Raw genomic sequence first — 19,707 nt, 5'->3', positions numbered from 1 at the left:
GAGGGGTGGGGAGTGTAGTTAATTCTCTGCTTAAAATATATATATCTATATTGTAACAATTACCTATGTGCTAAATATTCTTGAGCAATTAATAGATTCAGAAAGAAAAAAATCATGCTTTCTCTGTGTACCTATTGTATGTGCTAAACTTATGGGAAAAATGTATATACATTTTAACATGTTGGATGATGTAGGAAAGATGTTAGGGTTCGAAGCTGACAGCCAAGAAAGGATTCTTGAGACGTCCTTGGTGCAAAATGGTGGTTTATTAAAGCACGGGGACAGGACCCATAGGCAGAAAGAGGTGCCACGCCTCGGTTGTGAGGGGTGGCTGATTATATACTATGAGGTTGGGGGAGGTAAGAAAAAAGGGAGGTTTCAAAAGAACTTTCATATGTTAAAGAGGATCTACAAGATCCCAGAGGCCTTGCCATTGTCAAGTTGAGGTTGCTTTTCCCCTCTAGCAAGGCATTAACATTAAGATAGTTGGGAAATTCCTGGAAAAATGTCACACTTGTCCTACCCAGGAGTGGGGGTGGGGGGAGGTTGCTCGCTGTCAGTTGATGCTTTGTCTTCAGCCAGTTTTCTGCTCCCTCATCGTTGGGGGCAGAGGGTAAAACCATGTTTGACTTGCTAAAAATAGTGTGGTCCAACAGCCCATTTAGCTCCCTGATACTTCATCTTTCTCGCAATCTTTCCCCCAATCACCACCCAGCATACTTTTATCCCTTTGAAAGGGTGCCTTGTATAATTTTATTTATTTTATTGAAGAGTTATTTCTTATCTCTTATTCTGAATTAAGTTAAACATTTGTTTTATTGCCAAAAAAAGAACCAATTAGGCCAATGAAAATATTCAATGAAAAATGAATGCAAACATAAAGATTTAAGAAATCTTTTAAATATTTGATAGATACATAGATAAACTAAAAATCAACATTGTTACCACTCTACATGCATATTTTCAACAAATTGAATGAAATGGACCAATTTCACAAAAAACACAAACTACTAAAACCCATCAAGGTGAAATAGATGACCTGAATTGTCCTTTAACATCTAAAGAAATTACATTTGTAGTTAAAAAAAAAAAAAGTCTTAAGTAAAATCTGCAAGATTATGAAAGAGGAATTCCTAGCCCTCATCCCCTCCAACAAAAACACCAATAAAAGAATGATATTGTGCTTTACTGGTATCAGTCCCTCCCACAAGTTGGAACAGCTCAGCATCTAAAGTAAACCCCTCAGCGCACAATTTTTCCCTCAGGTGCAAAAAATGAGTGAAGCAACTATTTAACATTAACCTCACTTTTCAGGATACTGCCAGAAAGATCTACTTGTATCTCAACTCACTCAAGAGTGCTGAGGCAACTTTGCCTGGGGGCAACTAAGAACAAAGAAAAGGGGTAGGAGCTCTCAGCTGCCTGCATGGATCTATGGGATTGAGAAAAAGTACACAGAATTCCCAGAAACTTACAAACTACTAAAACTGAAACCAGAAGAAATAGAATATTTGAACATACCCATAACCAGCAAGGAAATTGAATCAGCAGTCAAAAATCTCCCAACAAACAAAAGTTCTGGGACAGATGGCTTCCCAGGGGAATTCTACCAGACATTTAAAAGAAGTTTATACCTTTTCTTCTCAAACTGTTCCAAAAAATAGAAATGGAAGGAAAACTTCCAAACTCATTCTATGAAGCCAGCATTACCTTGATTCCAAAACCAGACATGACCCCACTAAAAAGGAAAACTACAGGCCAGTATTCCTGATGAACACGGATGCAAAAATTCTCAATAAAATACTAGCAAATCGAATTCAACAGTACATTAAAAGAATTATTCACCACGATCAAGTGGGGCTTATTCCTGGGCTACAGGGCTGGTTCAATATATCCAAATCAACATGATACAGCACATTAATAAAAGAAAGGATAAGAACCATATGATCTTGCCAATAGATGCAAAAAAAGCATTTGACAAAATACAGCGTTCTTTCTTGATTTAAAAAAAAAAACCCTCAATAAAGTAAAGATATTTGCAACATAACCTCAACATCATAAAGGCCATATATGAAAGACCCACAGCTAATATCATCCCTCAATGGGGAAAAACAGAGCTTTCCCCTACAGTCAGAACAAGACAAGGATGTCCACTCTCACCATTACTATTTAACATAGTACTGGAAGTCTTAGACTCAGCAATCAGACAACAATAAGAAGTAAAGGTATCCAAATCAACAAGGAAGAAGTCAAACTTTCACTATTTATAGACAACATGATACTCTATGGAGAAAACCTGAAGGACTCCACCAAAAAAATTGTTAGAACTAATTCATGAATTCAGCCAAGTTTCAGGATATAAAACCAATGTGCAGAAAGCATTTCTATGCACCAATAATGAAGCAGCAGAAAAAGAATTCAAGGAATCCCTCCCTCTGCAATTGTACCAAAACTGGTAAGATACCTAGGAATAAACCTAACCAAAGAGGTAGAAGATCTGTACTCTGAAAACTACAGAACACTTATGAAAGAAATTGAAGAGGACACAAAGAAATGAAAAAGCGTTCCATGCTCATGGATTGGAAGAACGAACATTATTAAAATGCCTCTACTACCCAAAGCAATCTACACATTTAATGTAATCCCTATCAAAATATCACCAGCATTTTTCACAGAGCTACAACAAACAATACTAAAATTTGTAAGGAACTGCAAAAGACTCTGAAGAGCCAAAGCAATTCTGAAAAAGAAAAACAAAACAGGAGGCATCACTATTCCAGATTTCAAGCTACATTACAAAGCTGTGATCATCGAGACAGCGTGGTACTGGCACAAAAGCAGACACACAGATCAATGGAATAGAACAGAAAATCCAGAAATGTACCCACAACTATATGGTCAACTATTCTTCAACAAAGCAGGAAAGAATATCCAATGGAAAAAAGACAGTCTCTTCAATAGGTGTTGGGAAAACTGGGCAGCAACATGCAGAAGAATGAAACTGAATCACTTTCTTACACCATACACAAAATAAATTCAAAATGGCTGAAAGACCTAAACGTGAGATAGGAAACCATCAAAATCCTAGAGGAGACCACAGGCAGAAACTTCTTTGACCTTGTCAATAACAACTTCTTTTTAGACACCTAGCCAGAGGTAAGGGAAACAAAAGCAAAAATTAACTATTGGGACTTCATCAAGAACGAACAATTGGAAGCAAACATGGGTTCTCTCTTTCTCTCAAAAAAAAAAAAAAAAAAACAAGAAAGAAAAAAATATGTGTGTGTACATTCAAAATTCCAAAAGAAAAAAAATGCCAACTAAGAATACTATGCCCAGGAAAGCTGTCTTTCAGACATGAAGAGTGATAAAGACATTCTCAGACAAACAAAAGCTGAGGGACTTCTTTACCACAAGAACTGCCTTACAAGAAATGCTACTGGTACTTTTACAAGTTGAAACAAAAGAGTACTAAGTAACAAAATGGAAATATATGAAAGTATTAAGCTTATTGGTAAAGGTAAATATATAATCAAATTCAGAATATTCTAAATATATGAAAGTATTAAGCTTATTGGTAAAGGTAAATATATAATCAAATTCAGAATATTCTAATACTGTAATGATGGTGCATAAATCACTTTTAACTCTAGTATAAAATTATAAAAGTTAAATGATAAAATTATTAAAATAACTGGAACAATAATTTGTTGATGGATACACAATATAGAAAGATGTAAAGTGTGGCATAAATAGCATAAAATGTGGGAGGGGCAATGTAAGAGTGTAGTTTTGGTATGTGATTGAGGTTAAGTTGTTACCAGCTTAAAATAGACTTAAATGTTTTATGTATGCTTCGTAGTAATCACAAAGAAAATATCCTCTGGTAGATACATAATAGAAAAGAATCAAAGCAAAGCACTACAATCAACAAATAACAAAGGGAGACAGCAAGAGAGGAAGAAAGGAGCAAAGAAACTACAAAATAGTCAGAAAAGATTTAACAAAATGGTAAGTGTAAGTCCTTATCTATCTATAATTATTTTAAAAGTAACTGAATTTTTAAAAAGTAAATGAATTAAATTCTCCAATGAAAAGACAGAATAGCTGAATGGATTTTAAAAAACAGGAATTAAAGTTTTAAAAATTAAAAAAAACAAACAAACCCAGGATCCAACAATATGCTGCCTATTAGAGATTCCATTTAGCTTTAAGGACACACATAGACTAAACTTTATTAGTTCTAAGAATTTTTATGGAGTTTAAGGTTTTCTACATATAGGATCCTGTTATCCACAAATACAGATAATTTTATTCTTCCTTTCTGATTTAGATTTCTTTTATTTCTTTTTTCTTGCCTAATTGTTTTGGCTAGGACCCCAGTACCATGTTGAATAGAAGTGGTAAGAATGGGTATACTTGTCTTATCCCTGATCATCATCGAGTATGATGTTAGCTGTGGGCTTGTCATATATGGTCTACATTATGTTGAGATACATTCTTCGTATACCTAGTTTATGAGTGTTTTTATCATGAAAAGACGTTGAATTTTGTCAAATGCTTTATGTGCATACATTGAGATGATATGATTTTTATTCTTAATTCTTGTTAATCTGGTGTATCATGTTTATTGATTTGCATATGATGAACCATCTTTGCATCTCAGGGAAAAAAATCAACTAATATTTGGTAAGGTGCCACGAATAGACAATGGAGAAATGATAGTCTCTTCCACAAATAGTGTTGGGGAAAAATGGATATCCATATGCAAAAAAATTAAACTGGACTCTTCCTTTATACCATACACAAAAATCAACTCAAAATGGATTAAAGACTTTAACATAAGACCTAAAATGGTAAAACTCTTAGGAAAAACCAGAGCAAATCTTTTTGACATTGGTTTTGGTGATGGTTTCTTAGATATGACACCAAAAATACAGTCCACAGAAGCAAAAGTAGACCAAGTGAGACAACATCAAATCAAGCTTCTGCAGAGCAAAGGAAACGAGAATAAAAAGGCAGCCTACAGAATGAGAGAAAATATTAACAAATCATATACCTGATTAGGTGTTAATTTTCAAAATAAGTAAGGAATTCTTACAACTCAAGAACAAAAACAAACAAACAAAACAAATAACCTGATTAAAAATGGGCAGAGAACTTGAACAGACATTTCTCTAAAGACATACGAATGGCCAATAGGTATATAAAGATACTCAACATCACTAATCATCAGGAAATGCGAATCAGTGAGCTATCACTTCATACCTATTAGATAGTTATTATTAAAAAAATAAAGATGATAGTGAGGAGATAAAGAAATTGTACACTGTAAATGGGAACATAAAATGGTGAAGCAAGTATAGAAAATAGTATGGAGTTTCCTCAAAAAATTAAGAATAGAACTACCATATGATCTAACCATCCCACTTCTGGGTATTTATCCAAGAATTGAAATTGGGCTCTTAAGGAAATATCTGTGCTTTCATGTTCATTGCAACATTATTCACAATAGCCAAGATATGGATACAACTTAAGTGTCCATGGACAGATTAATAAAGAAAAAGTGATATATACATACTATAGAATATGATTTAGCCTCAAAAGAGAAGGAAATCTTGCCATTTGCAACAACATAGATGAATCTGGAGAACTGTATGCTAAGTGAAATAAGGTAGTTACAAAAGGAGAAACACTGCATGGATTATATGAGCTATCTACTTACAGGAGTTATCTAAGATCATCAAACCTTCAGAAGCAGAGAATACAGTTGTGATTGCCAGAGGTTTGGGGGTGGGGAATGGGGAGTTATTATCCAATGGGTATAATGTTTCAGTTATGCTGGATGAATAAGTTTTTGAGATCTTTTTGCTATATAACATAATGCCTTTAATTAAAAATATGGTATTATGCACTTCAAAATGTGTTAAGAGGGTAAATCTCAAGTTTAGGATACTTACCACCAAAAAAAAAAAAGGCAGGGGGAATTTGGGGAGGTGTTGGAAATGTCTGTTACCTTGATTGTGGTGATAGTATCAGAGAATTCTGGAAAACAATTACCCAGATCCATATGGTCCCTCTTGACTGGTGAATTTTACCAAGTTCTTAAAGAAATAACACCAATCCACGCAATTTCTTCCGGAAAATAGAAGAGGGAACATTTCCCAATTCATTCTACAAGGGCAGCATATCCTGAACCCATAATCAGACAAAAACAGAATAGAAAAAGAGAACTACAGACCATTACCTCTCATGAACATAGATGCAAAAATCCTCAACAAAATATTAGCAAGTTGAATCCAGCAATATATAAAAATAATGCACCTCAATCATTTGGGGTTTATCAATTAATGCAATTCACCATACTAAAAGCCTGAGGAAGAAAGACCACTTAATTATATAAGTAGATGCAGAAAACCTCAACAAAATAATATACCATTCATGATAAAACTCAGCAAATTAGGAGTAAAAGCGAACTTCAAGCTGATTAAAGGCATCTGCAAAAACCCTACAGCTAACATCAGATTTAATGATGAAAAACTGACTGCTTTCCCCTTACTCAGGAGCAAAGCAAGGATGTCTACTCTCACCTCTCTGGTTCAATATTATACTGAAAGTTATAGGACAATATGGCAAGAAAAGTAAATAGAAAAGGAAGTAAAAGGCATATAGGTAAAAAATGATAAAATAAAACCGTTTTTATTCTCAGACAACATTATTGTCCACAGAGAAAATCCCAGGGAATCAACCAAAACAACCTCCTAGAACAAATAGATGAGTTTAATAAGGTCATAAGATACAAGGTCAACACAGGGTCAATCTTCTGGGCTCTGTCTCCTGTTCCATTGATCTGTGTCTATTTTCGTGTCAGTACCATACTGTTTTGATTAACTATAGTTTGTAATATATCTTGAAATCTGGGATTGTGATACTTTCTGCTTTGTTTTTCTTTCTCAAGATTGCTTTGGTTAGTCAAAGTTTTTTTGTGGTTCCATACAAATTTTGGTCTTATTTGTTCTAGTTCTGTGAAAAATGCTATTGGTATTTTAATGAGGACTGCACTGATTTGCAACAACATGGATGGACCTATTAGCTAAATGAAATAAGTCAAGCAAAGACAAATACCATATGGTTTCAGTTATATATAGGATATAAAAAAACACAACAAACAAAAAACGGGCTCTTAAATACAGAAAATAAACTGGTGGTTGCCAGAGGGGAAGTGGGTGGGGGGATGGATGAAATAGGTGAAGGGGATTAAGAGGTACAAACTTCTGGTTATAAAACAAATCATGGGGATGAAAAGTACAGCATAGGAGATGGAGTCAGAAATACTGTAGTATGTTGTATAGTGATTGATGGTGACCATAATGGTTATGGTAAACATTGAATAATGCATAGAATTGTCAAAGCAGTATGTCTGTAGGAGTGCTGAGAATACTGATTCCATCATTGGCTACATGTTTGGGCCCCTTGGAGATTAATATACATACCTTAGAAATGCCCGTCAAGGTAGGTAAGGGGGCAGGCTTGCTTTGGCCTCCCAGGAATCTGATAGAGATAACATCTTTCTTTCCCCTTCCTGACTCTTAAGTGGTACCACAAAATCTGATTGAAGGGTAGCTGTCAGTTAGGTGTATGCAAGCCCTTTGAGGTACATGCGATCCCTTTGGTCTCGCTACAGTGCCCCTTCTGCCTGTCCCCTCGCTCTATAAAATCTGTGGACCAAGGTCTGACATGATTGTCCTCCACCAGATCTTCCCTGTCAGTAAGTTTCCCTGAATAAAACTGTGTAAACTGGATGGAGAGGCCTGCTTCATTTTCTGGTCTCAAAGTGCTTTCTCAGTTTGGGGGATACTTTCCTATCTCTTCTCTACCTTCTAAAAATGTTACACATCTGATATAAATATAACATTGTATGTCAATTTTACTTCAGTAATTAAAAAAAAAACATGTTCAACTGCATTTCTATATACAAGCAACGAACAATTGGAAGCAAACGTGGGTTCTCTCTTTCTCTCAAAAAAAAAGAAAGAAAAAAATGTGTGTGTGCATGTGTGTGTCCATTTTGTGTGTTAGACTTTCTCCAAGTAGGAAAAGGAAAAAATATGGCCCTGAATTCGGAAAGCCAAAAAGTATTTCTAACACACACACACACACACACACACACACACACACACACGCTTCCCACACACTGAGAGTTCTTTGACAGAGAGTAATTCATGGAACACAAGACGCAAAAGTACCTAAGTTTTTATCATGGAGATTTTCCCAACCAAACATCAAAACAGTCTCTAGGGAGTTAGATGAGACCACAGGAAAACAGCAATTACTTGGACTAAGGAGATTCTTACATTCAAAAGGTACTTGCTGAGTACCTACCAGATACTCTGTCAAGGACTGGGAAGCCTTCCTGTAGTCCCTTTCTCAAGGAGCTAATAGTCTAGTTGTGAATACAGATATTAAATAAATAGATACATAAAAGTAAATACCCAGGAAACTGAGGGGGGAGGAATTCTGTGATTTGGGAAGGAGCTGATCTAATCCACCTACCCTAAAATATCCTGGTTGGCTCCATAGTATGTCTTAACTATATTTCCCCCTTTCAGTTAGTAGAAAAAGAAAATCTAAATTAGGAAATTTAGGAAGAGAGAGACAGCCTATCACCTGACCCCAAAACACTACTTTAGTAGTATGTCCTGCGCTCAGCATCTCTCTTTGAGTGAATCAGTAAGTGAAATGAAAAAGGCAATGAGCTCCATCTAGTGGCCAACATTTTAATTTTCCTTCACAGCATTTTATCACTGCCTTTTATCACTTGAGTTTGTCAGTATACATTGCCTGTCCCCCCTACTAGATTATAAGCTCCTTGTGGGCAGGAACTGTGTGTTCATCACTGGAATCAGCAGAGTCCATAAGGGTGCCTGGCATAGTAAACACGTCATACCATGAATATCTTTAAACATATAAGTGAACATCTTTATGCGGTTTATCATCACAACTCCATTCCTGATGTTTCTCCCTGAAAGTTTACCATTTGGTTATTTAACATCATATTGAATATTGCAGGAATCTGATAGTTATTTATATTCTTGTACTATTTAGAGGAGAATCTTCTCCCTCTCCCTCACCACATAGGATTTCGTCATTATCTCTTCCTCACAGACCTAGAGAATCTGGTGTTTATTTCCTGCCGCTGCTCTCGAGAGCCACCGGGAATGTGGTACTGACTGGACAGGCAGCATTGCCAAAGAGATATCACACACTATGACAGATTGAGAGATCAAAAGGCCGTCACCATAGAAACCCTTCAGGAGGGGCGCCTGGGTGGCTCAGTCGTTGAGCGTCTGCCTTCAGCTCAGGGCGTGATCCCAGAGTTCTGGGATCGAGCCCCACATCAGGCTCTTCCGCTATGAGCCTGCTTCTTCCTCTCCCACTCCCCCTGCTTGTGTTCCCTCTCTCGCTGGCTGTCTCTCTCTGTCGAATAAATAAAATCTTAAAAAAAAAAAAAAAGAAAGAAAAGAAACACTTCAGGAGCCGAGAATCTGCATATATCCTGGAAGAGAAAGGCCTCTGAAAGCTTGAAAGCTCCATCATGAATGAACCATGAATTCCAGAGGCAAAGTAGATTGAGAAAGAACACATGACACCTCCCTGAGAAAAGCAATTTCTCCTGGATTTTAACACAGTGATATTCACTTGTGCAGGGACATTTTCTAACACTAGTTAGCCAGAAGCCACATACCTAGCCTAGAAGGGTACAATAATTGCCAAAGCTGTCACAGGGACAATTTTTATTATATCTTACATATGGACCCCATGTTTTGAATGACTTTTTTCCTACCAAATTGATTTGTAAAGTCAAAATTTATTTTCTCTTTTAAAAGATTGTTCAAAGACTATGAAGACTTTCTGAATGGCTTAAGTAACCAATGCTAATAGCTAAATTGCTATAAATTCAGCCAAATGTGTTATGTGGATAGACAGTCAGATGGATAGACAGATAGATAAACAAATATGTAGTTACCTTAGGCAGGCTTTCTATGGGTAAATGTATAATTTCTATTACGGTTTTTGAAACACTTAAACTAATGTTTGTACAGTTATTATTTATCTGGCTGGAAAGCATTAATTTACTGTAATAATACACATAAAACATTGCATTTAAAATAGCTCCATGAGGGTGAAAACCGAACGTAACGCCTTTTTTTTTTTTTAAAGATTTTATTTATTTATTTGACAGAGAGAGAGACAGCTAGCAAGAGAAGGAACACGAGCAGGGGGAGTGGGAGAGGAAGAAGCAGGCTCCCAGCGGAGAAGCCTGATGTGGGGCTCGATCCCAGAAAGGCGGGATGACACCCTGAGCTGAAGGCAGACACTTAATGACTGCGCCACCCAGGTGCCCCATGAACATAACTCCTTTTTTGACATATGTATGTATACACACATTGCAGAATGATTACCAAGGTCAATTGGATTACTTTGTCCATCATCTCACATAGTTAACATAGTTAATTTTGTGTGTGTGTATGTGTGTGTGTGGTGAGAATGCTGAAATGTTGAAGATCTATTCTCTTCAGCTTCCAAGAACATAACTCTTTATAGCAGGAATGTAGGGTGGAAAAACCTTTAGGAAGTTACAAACCCAGACTTGTCTTTTTTCCTAGAGCAGGTCCTTCGTAGTACTGCCCTAGGGTTACCAGGTAAAAGAAGAATGTTGTTCTGCCTGCCTGCCTGCCTCTTAGTGCCTAGAAGAGACAGATAACCTCTTGCGAAGCATTTTCAGGTAATGGGGCTTTGCTTCCACCTCGTTCTCTTCCCTGTCCCTCCTCTAGTGTCACCTGGGAGGTCAAGTAAAGTGGAGTGCCTTTGGTAAGCAGACTAGAAAAGTCAGGAACCCAACAGTCACAGTACAAGAGCATGTTAGAAAATTCATATAAAAGAGTTAAACAAAATTGAAGTTGATTTCTTTCGCACTTAAATATAGTAGGTGTGGGGCTGGGGTAGTGGCTCCATGATGTCAGGGCTCCGGCTCCTTCTCTCTCATTCCATTGCTCCACCATCTTCAACTTGCAGATTCCATCAGGTGGTCCAAGAGAGCTGCAGCAATCCTGTCTGCACTCATACTGTCAGGGGAACTGCAAAACAAGGGAGCAATAAGGGCATGCTTCCCCTTTAAGATTTTCCTGTATGATGTCCATTTATATCCCAGTGCCCAGAATTTAGTCTGGCCCAGCACAACAGAGGGTGGAAACACAGTCTTTATACCAAATACCCACAACCTCTGCTGAAATTTGTGAGTTCTGTCACCAGCTAGACCCTAAGACCTGAACTTTACTGCTCACCTGCTTGTATCTACTGACCTTCATCCCACATTTTCACCCTAAGCTCTTCTTTCCAGTTTATCTCTTCACTCAGACAAAAGACCTTATAGGCTCAGCATCCCATTAAGGAAACCAAAATGGCCCATCAAGCAGTAATGACTGCCCAGACCACCCAGACCAGGTTGAGCTAAGCCCCCAACTCACACCTGCACAGATGGACCATGGAGTGACCTCTGGGATGACTGAGAGTGACCTTCACCTCATTATAATACTAAAATCTCCGACTAAGGAGGGCACAAGCCTCATTTACATAGCTTACAATGTTTGTACAGGCATGTTTCATGGAGGCACCACTTATGCCTGCCTCTACTTATGATGACAAGTCTTCCCTTTCTAAATATTCATCCTAACTCTAAGTAAAAGGAACCCATTCACCCTTGCTCAGGGAGTCAGGGCTTTGGAGGTTATTCCCTTTAATTTCCTTGTTTGCTGCAAATAAAGTTTCCTTTGCCCAACAACTCACCTGGTATAGTTTCTATCTGCAACTCACCAAGGAGTGAACTCACATGAGTTCTGTTATGGTTCTATTACTACAGAGGAAGAGAATACTAAATATTAGGGAATAATTAGCAGCCTCCTCTGGAAGATTCTCTTTCCTTTTTTCTTAAGGAACAATTTTATAGTACTAAGAACCAAGTACTGTTCTAAGCTTTTTTGGGTCTATATAATCTTCTAATCCTCACAGCAGCACTGTAAGTAAGGTTCCATTACTCACATTTTACAGATGAGGAAAGTGAAGCACAGAGAAATAAAGTAACTTGCCCAAAGCTGCAGATAATTGCAGAGCTAGGATTTGAACCAGACGATTTGGCTTCACCGCTGTGCTATACTGCCTTCTCTCTGCTATATTTCAGAATATTTTTAGTCCTCTGTATGAGGCAGTGGAAAGGGCTTTATCTATATCAGGAAGATACTGTTTTTATATTCACAAAACAAATGAGCAGAAGCTATAAAGAAAATACAGCTATGAGCTATTAATTCCAGGGAATCACTTATATTTCCATATTTCTCTTTTAAACATCAACATGAATATAAAGAATAACATGAGGCTTAACATAGGAACAAAGCATCTGAATGCCCAGCATTTGCTCATTCAGTCATTTAAAGAATGTGTATGTAAACCAATAAGGACAACCGCAAGAGACGGCAAATCATAGATACTTATATTTTGACTCTACATAAGCCCCACTAAAATAACAGTAAGGAGATTCTTTTAAGCCTTAAGCCCATGAGAACAAAAACAAGAGGAAAGACAGTGGCCACAAAAATTATAGAAGTTATAATTATAGAAATTATAATTATAGAATTATAAAGCAAATGGGCAGGTGGTAGACAGCAGATTCAGATAAGCTGAGTCCTAGTACCTAGTTGAAGAGTATATTCCTTCAACCAAAGACTATTTTTGTTCTTTCCTCTAGGCCTGAGTAACAATGGTACTGCCACTCTCACTTCATCTATCCTCTCACCTTAAACTAGGAGAGGAAGGAAATGTAATTGTGAAATTTGATTCTTAACAGAAACTTCTTTCGCTATACCGCCTCCCCTATCGGACAGGTGGTGTCCTTTTCTCTCTGGCGATTTTTTCTTCACTGTTAAAATGTCGTGTATTTTCCTCCAGTGTCACACCCCCCTTTCCTTCTCAGTTCTCTAATCAAACTTTTTTTTTTCTATTCAGAAATGTAAATTCCCGCTTTTTTTCTCACCCCCATCACAGGCGAGGAACACATCTACGAATCCCTTTTCACATTCTCTTTAGGCTCGCCCTCTCTCAGGCACCCTCCAACATTATTCTGTCCGCAACCCTTCCCTGCTCTAAGTGCTGTGCCCAGTTTGCCCTTTCTTCCAAATCAGTCCTTGTCCTATAACCCACCCCAACCCAAGTCAAGGACACACATCTGATGAGGCCTAATTCTCATACCCGATCCCCGGCCGTCTCCAGGTACTCTCCGCGTCCCGCCCCTGGGCCCAGACCAGCCTCTAACCCGCCGCGCCTACGCCGCCCCGCACCTCCACCCGCCCGGCGCAGCCCGCGATCCCCTTACTCCCCGGCACCCCGCCCCGCATCCCGTGCCAGCCAGTCCGCGCTCGCGGCCGGCGCCTCAGCCAATCTGCGCTCTGCATCCCGACCCAGCGCCCCGCTGCGCCCGGGCTCCGCCCCTACGTCCGAGGCCCCGGCCACCCCACCCTGGAGCGCGGGCGGGCCCGGAGCCCGGGGAGGAGAGACTGTCGCGCGCCGGAGGTGAGTGGGGCGCCAGGCGGGCGCTCCGGGGCCTGGCGCGCCGAGTCGGGTGGGGGGAGGCCGGCCGGGGAGGGAGGCCGCGGGAGAGGCGCGGCGCGCCTGGCGAGACCGAGAGCCGGGCCGGATCTCCTTCAGGACTCGGCCTCGCGCTCGGGTGCCGGCGTCCGCGCTGGAATTACGTTTTCTCTGGGGAGGTGGCCGGCCTCGCCGGGTGCGGCCCCTGCACCCCAGTCACCCAAAAAAGGCTTTGTGCCCCTTTCGCTCTGGATTCGACAACTCACTCTGGCATTTTGGAAACACCGACTCCAGCTCATCCATAACCGAGATTGCTAGTAAGAAAGGAAACGAAGGCTGTTGTCCTGCCGTGTAAGTGAAGTGTGGAATCTGAAATGTGTGGTTAAAAGAGCAAAACAGCCCAATCTGCCACTCCTTGGGGGTGACACACCCCCCCGCCGCCTGAGGCGAGAGCTGGGCAGCTCGCTCCCTTCCACTGGGACCGCCAGCGGGGCCCAGAGCGTCACCTCGTGCTGTGCAGAAACCTCTTTCCTTCTCATGGAATCCAGACAGCCCCGTTTCTTACCCTGGGCACATTTATATTCCACGAACCTATTTTCACAGAACGGCTTTTCGGCACTTTCCGGATCCCCTCTCCTTCAGCTCGGGCTAAATATGGCTAATCCCCCCCCCCCCCACCTTGCTCCAAAGACGTGACTTTGAGGCTTCTTATTCCCGCTCTACTTCCCCAGCCGGTACCTGTGCACCTTCTGGATGCCATCTGTTGCAGCGGTGAACCTTATAAAATTCTAGAAGTGGAGGGGCAGGGAGAGCATAAAGGAGAAATAACCTTTGCTCAAACTTAACAGCGTGGGCTGTGCGTTAATTAGCACCAGCCTTTTTTGCACTCACCTTAAGCTTCCTTGAGCCTGCAGTTAACCTGAATGATCTGAACTTTGTCAAATTACCTGAATCTCTTCCTACCACTCCTCCGCGCATGCAAAAGGATTATATCTAAATTGATCGTTTGGGTTTAAGGCCGGAGTTTCCAACTTGATACAATTCATTTTGACTGCTTTGCTTACATTATAGCTGTGGATTCTGCCCCCCAACAGTTTACCAGCCTTCACAGCTTCTGCCACACATACATCTGTATCTTCATTTTAAATAGTTTACTCCAATGATTAGAAATACTTTAATTTTCTACTGATCATGTGTATTTGAATATGGAGCTGACCATATTTCCAATATGCCATAATCAGGTTTACCAGATCGCCTTGATGAGCAATTGCCTGGTTTTCTTCATACAACATTGTTTTTAAGGAGAAACTAGAAAAAATACAATGAAAATATTGTTTAGAGTTAAAAGCCATATGTTTGGATTTTCTCCAACTTTTCAATGACATCCAAATTTGTTAATCTAGTTTTATTACTTGTGAATATATGTATGGAATGTTAATTGCAATAGAAAGTGCTGGTCAAAACGTGTTTATGTAAAGCTCAGAAGAAAAATAGTTTTCAGAGGTTCTGAATCTGTATGTCAGCCCACTTAGATTTCTTTGGAGCCCTTTTTTTTCCCCCCCACTGATGCCCTCACAGTTCCTCCCACAATCAGATTACTTAGTGAGAGATTAATGAGTGAGAAGAGAGAGTTCAGATGAGGGTACTGAGAAATTCCATCATTTAATGGCAGATTGGAGGAGAGATAGGAGGGAAATGAGGGATTGTAGAATGTCAAAAGCCAAGGGAACGTGGTGTTTCTGGGAGGAGACAGGGCTTGACCAGCAGTATCTAACACTGCAGTGAGAGAATTGCCAGATGTTCACTGGACTTAACATGAAGGTCAAAACTGACTTGAGCAAGAGCCACCTGTGGAGTAGTGGGTACAAAAGTCAGATTGCACCACGGTGAGGACTATAGTTTGAGGAAAAGAAGACAAGTGCTTTTTAAAAGTTTAAAAGTTTTGCTCTCAAGAGAAAGTAACAGGAAAGTTTCAATTTGAAGAGGAGATGAGCAACAGGAAGGAGAAGGCAGAGTCAGGAGTTTTAGTTTTTGTTTATGTTTTGTATTTATTGTTTTATAACTAGAAGAGATGTGAGCAAGGAAAGTTGCATATGCCAGAGAAAGGGGGGAAAATCAGTGGAGCAAGGTCTCTGTAGAGCTAGACATGAATGAGATCTTAGTCATGGGAGGAGGAAATACCCTTTGGTGGAAAGGTCACTTCCTTTATTATAATAGAAAGGAAGAAAGAAGGGATTTTGGGGGGTTGGTTTTTTTTATTTGGGTAAATTGAAATGGTAAATCTGATAGCTTCTGTTTTCTCTGTGATAGGAAGCAAGGTCATCTCCTTAGAATAAAGAGCTTTTAGGTTAGAGGAGTGTGGGGACAATTAAAATAATCATTCTGGACTATGAGAGAGAAGTATGGCTTGTCCTTTTAGGGTTTCCAGCTGTGCCTGAGAATTAAACTGCCATAAGACTGATAACAGGAGAAGAGCACACACATTTCATGTAAGTTCTACGTGACACAGGAGTCCTCTTAAGAAAATGAAGACCCAAAGAAGTGGCAAAAACAAATGCTTTTATAGTAGGTTGAACATAGAGAGGCAATTGTGGAAAAATAACCAAAATATTTGGGGAGCTAAAGGAAGGTAAGAATTATTTTAACAAGGTCTGTGTTTACAAAATTTTCTCAGCTTCAACTTCCCATGTAAGAATGTTTCTTTTCTCCTGTGTAGGGAGAGCACCTTCCTTTCACAGGGGAATTTTATCTCCTGTTTTCAGAAAGAAAGAGAGGGATCAGACTGCTCTTCTTGCATTTGCTGTTTTTCAAGTGCCTTTAGCTCATAATAATTCTTATTCTAAAGTGGCATATTTTGGGGTGGCATATTCTGCCATCCTTCCCCTGTAAAATGTAGTATAAATGCTGGAGTGTTGGGGGTCAATTTGAGATTAATGGCCATGAATTTATGGTGAAACCAAACATATCCTGTGTGACTTTCCCCAGCATTCCACAGCTTGGGAAAACCAGACTCTGTGGAAGAGTTCATCCAGGGCTAGAGTGTTGTAAACAGGTGAAAGGACAGACAAGGTGGATAGGGCATTGTCAAGGACATTACCGAAGGGGTGGAACTGGTATCTAAATTGAAAAATAAAGGAAAGGGAAGGCTTGTTGGGAAAAGGAGCAGCAGCCTCCTAGAGATCTTGATAATATTGAAGAATGGAATAATTAATTGAAAGGGATGGTAGTTTATGGTCAAAGAGCAGAATGTTTTAATTAGTTATTTTGGAATTAGACCAGACTGAGGTAATGGCAAGGTGTGGGGTCAGGATATGATGGTAGGAAAATGACTAAGGTGGAATGGAGCAGAAGAGCAATGGACATGGGGATGTCAGCTGTTGGGGGGATCATCTCTGAAGCCATTGAAAGTATCTAGGATGATCACAGTACTTTGCATGGAGAAGAAAACTGTATGCCTAATGACAAAATCTTTAATAATGACAGGAAGTTGTCAGCAGGCCAGGAGATAACATCAGTGAGGCAGGTCAGGGAACTAATAATCTGGCAGTGGTAAAATGGACAGGGGGAAGGACTTAAGAGCAGCACAGAAGAACAAAAGCCAGCCCTGAGGAACATGGAAATGGTCTCTTCAGGGAACAATAAGATTGCATTAAAATAAGGAGAATACTCTGAGAACGTGAAGATACATTGGAATTTGCTGATTATGGTCCGTCTGTTCCAAAAGACACAGTGGAAAGTTTGGAAAGTGGAAGAGAAATGAAGAACTGGGTCACTTGCCAGGGTGTACCTTGTATCATGGAGGTAATATACTGTTGAAGGTAGCTAGAAATGATGCGGGATTTCCAGATGAAAACAGGGGGATTTAGTGTTCACTCCCTAAGAAGAATGGGCACTGAGACCTGGTGGCCAGAAGGCATGGTTCACCCTGTGTGGAGTGAAATCTCTTAAGAGCTGGTGTCTAAGCTCACACATGATCAGTCATTGACTTACCAGCACCTTCTGACATTACCTTCAAATCAAGGATTCATGTATTCATCTCTTTTGAAAAATGAGGAAACTGAGGTTCAGCAAGAATCAGTGATTTGTCCAAGGATAGAAAACTTTAATATCAGAATAAAGACTAGAATCCAGGTATCCTGGTTCCTAGTGCTGGTTTTTCACCTAGTTTATCTCAAGAAGGTAGAAGAGGTTTCTCTCATTTGTCTACTTGCAAGAAAGCATTTTGCTTATACTTTGCTTAAATACCTAAGAAATTAGGCTGAACTTAAATGTGGACATTTATTTGCTGGGAAAGAAAAACAACTATATTATCCTAAATGAAGTAACTCCATGATACTGAATAAAGATTTTTCAATATTGTTCCCGTTGTTTGGTAATATCTTTCCTTAAAACAATCCCTATTGCCTAACCTAGTTAGTATTTGATTACTGAATGGAACAGTTAATGACACAAGAATAGGCATTTCTTTTTTTTTTTTTTTTAAGATTTTATTTATTTATTTGACAGAGAGCCAGCCAGCGAGAGAGGGAACACAGCAGGTGGAGTAGGAGAGGAAGAAGCAGGCTCCCAGCGGAGGAGCCTGATGTGGGGCTCGATCCCAGGACTCCGGGATCATGCCCTGAGCTGAAGGCAGACGCTTAACGACTGAGCCACCCAGGCGCCCCTAGAATAGGCATTTCTTGATTTAAGAAAACCTGTTCTTCAACCTGAAAGATTTACAACATAAGGAGTAATGGTTTACTTTCCAAAATGAATCAATATTTCATAAAAGACCTCATAAATAGCCCACTTAAATCATTAATTTATAGTGTGATTTTATGTATTTATTCAGTCATTTAATACTTTTATTTATCAAGTGCCTACTATGTGCCAGAGAATGCAGGGGTAAACACACTAGGTCCCGGCTCATGAAGCATCAAATGAGTGAATGAGTGACCAACCAAAAAACAACAAAAGTGCTTTGCAGAGAATTTAAATAGGCTGATGTGGTGTGGAATGGCTAAGAGGCTGTTGTTTTAAGCCAAGATTTTGTCGGCAAGGTCAGGATTTTATATTTAACCTTTAAGAAACATCCAGTATATTATTTCTCACTACTAGAGGTAGAAGTGCCATGCACTGATACAACATTCTTAGAGTAAAACCTTTTAAGTTTCTGTTTACTTGGATGTTTTTTAGAAAGCTGAGTTTTCTTATACTTGTAAGTGGCAGTATAATAATAGAATTTCATATTTCTTTGATAACAGTTTTCCTTATAGGTAGGGATGTAATTCAGAATGCATGCCTGTTATGTAACTGGAATCTGTTGAAATAGATTGCTAGCTGTCTGTGAGATTGTTGAGGAAAGTACCATCTGTGAAAATAACCTAAGATTCATTCATATATTCTTTATATTTGTCAAGGACTTGCTATAATCCTTTTAAAACAACTTACTAAATTCTGTTTCTAACCAATTTACTGTCAAAAATTGTGCTGTTTCACCAATGACTATTATCCAGAAAATTACAAAATTTGAGTAGCTCCTAGATTGAAATATTCTGGTTTTTATAGCTGCTACAAATGAAACTTTTACTTACTGTAATTTTATGCTCTTGAATAAATTAGAGCCTTATTTTTTGAATTTACAATATCCTTACACATCTCTAGTTTAAAATGACATATGCATAAATTTTTGTAAGATAAGGAGGATTCTATTAGAATGAGTCTAGTGATGAGAGATTACATATAGAAAGAAAACAGCTATCAACAATTTTTACTTCTATTTTATATGAGCTTATGGTCTATTAAGTAGCTGTAAGTGTCTGACAGTGATGTAAGTATCATATATTTTCTTCCTTTTAAAGTTTTTCTTTTATTCTGCAGCATGTTTTTGGCCCAGAGGAGACTCTGCTCCCTTGACAGTAGAGCAAAATTCCTGAAGACAATTTATTCTTCAAAAATCCTTGGACTCCCTGCTTCTGCTGTAGGTATTGCTTAATCACTTTTACAGATAAATATTGTACGTATCCTGCTATGTCAAAAAAAGATACCATTTTTCAGGTACTTTATAAGCCTCTTATTGGAATGAGTATT

The 19,707-nt window shown here is 39.1% G+C and overlaps 1 protein-coding gene across 5 annotated transcripts in view; it reads left to right on the top strand.

Annotated features, from left to right (window-relative positions):
• The first annotated feature begins 13,544 nt into the window (after positions 1–13,544).
• The window catches only part of KYAT3 (kynurenine aminotransferase 3), a 78,215-nt gene continuing 72,052 nt past the window's right edge, over positions 13,545–19,707 (top strand). For 3 of the 5 annotated variants that reach the window (XM_087866082.1, XM_087866081.1, XM_045801844.2), the window contains exons 1-2: positions 13,545–13,623; positions 19,498–19,597. In XM_087866082.1, the coding sequence (XP_087722208.1) occupies positions 19,499–19,597 (99 nt within the window). In that variant the 5' untranslated portion in view covers positions 13,545–13,623; position 19,498. The other 2 variants (XM_045801843.2, XM_087866080.1) reach the window with 2 other exon arrangements.

This window comes from Ursus americanus, chromosome 12 (genome assembly GCF_024610735.1).
Source record: "Ursus americanus isolate L20-20 chromosome 12, mUrsAme1.1.p, whole genome shotgun sequence".
Classification (NCBI taxonomy): Eukaryota; Metazoa; Chordata; class Mammalia; order Carnivora; family Ursidae; genus Ursus; species Ursus americanus.
This window is presented reverse-complemented; position numbering and strand designations above follow the sequence as displayed.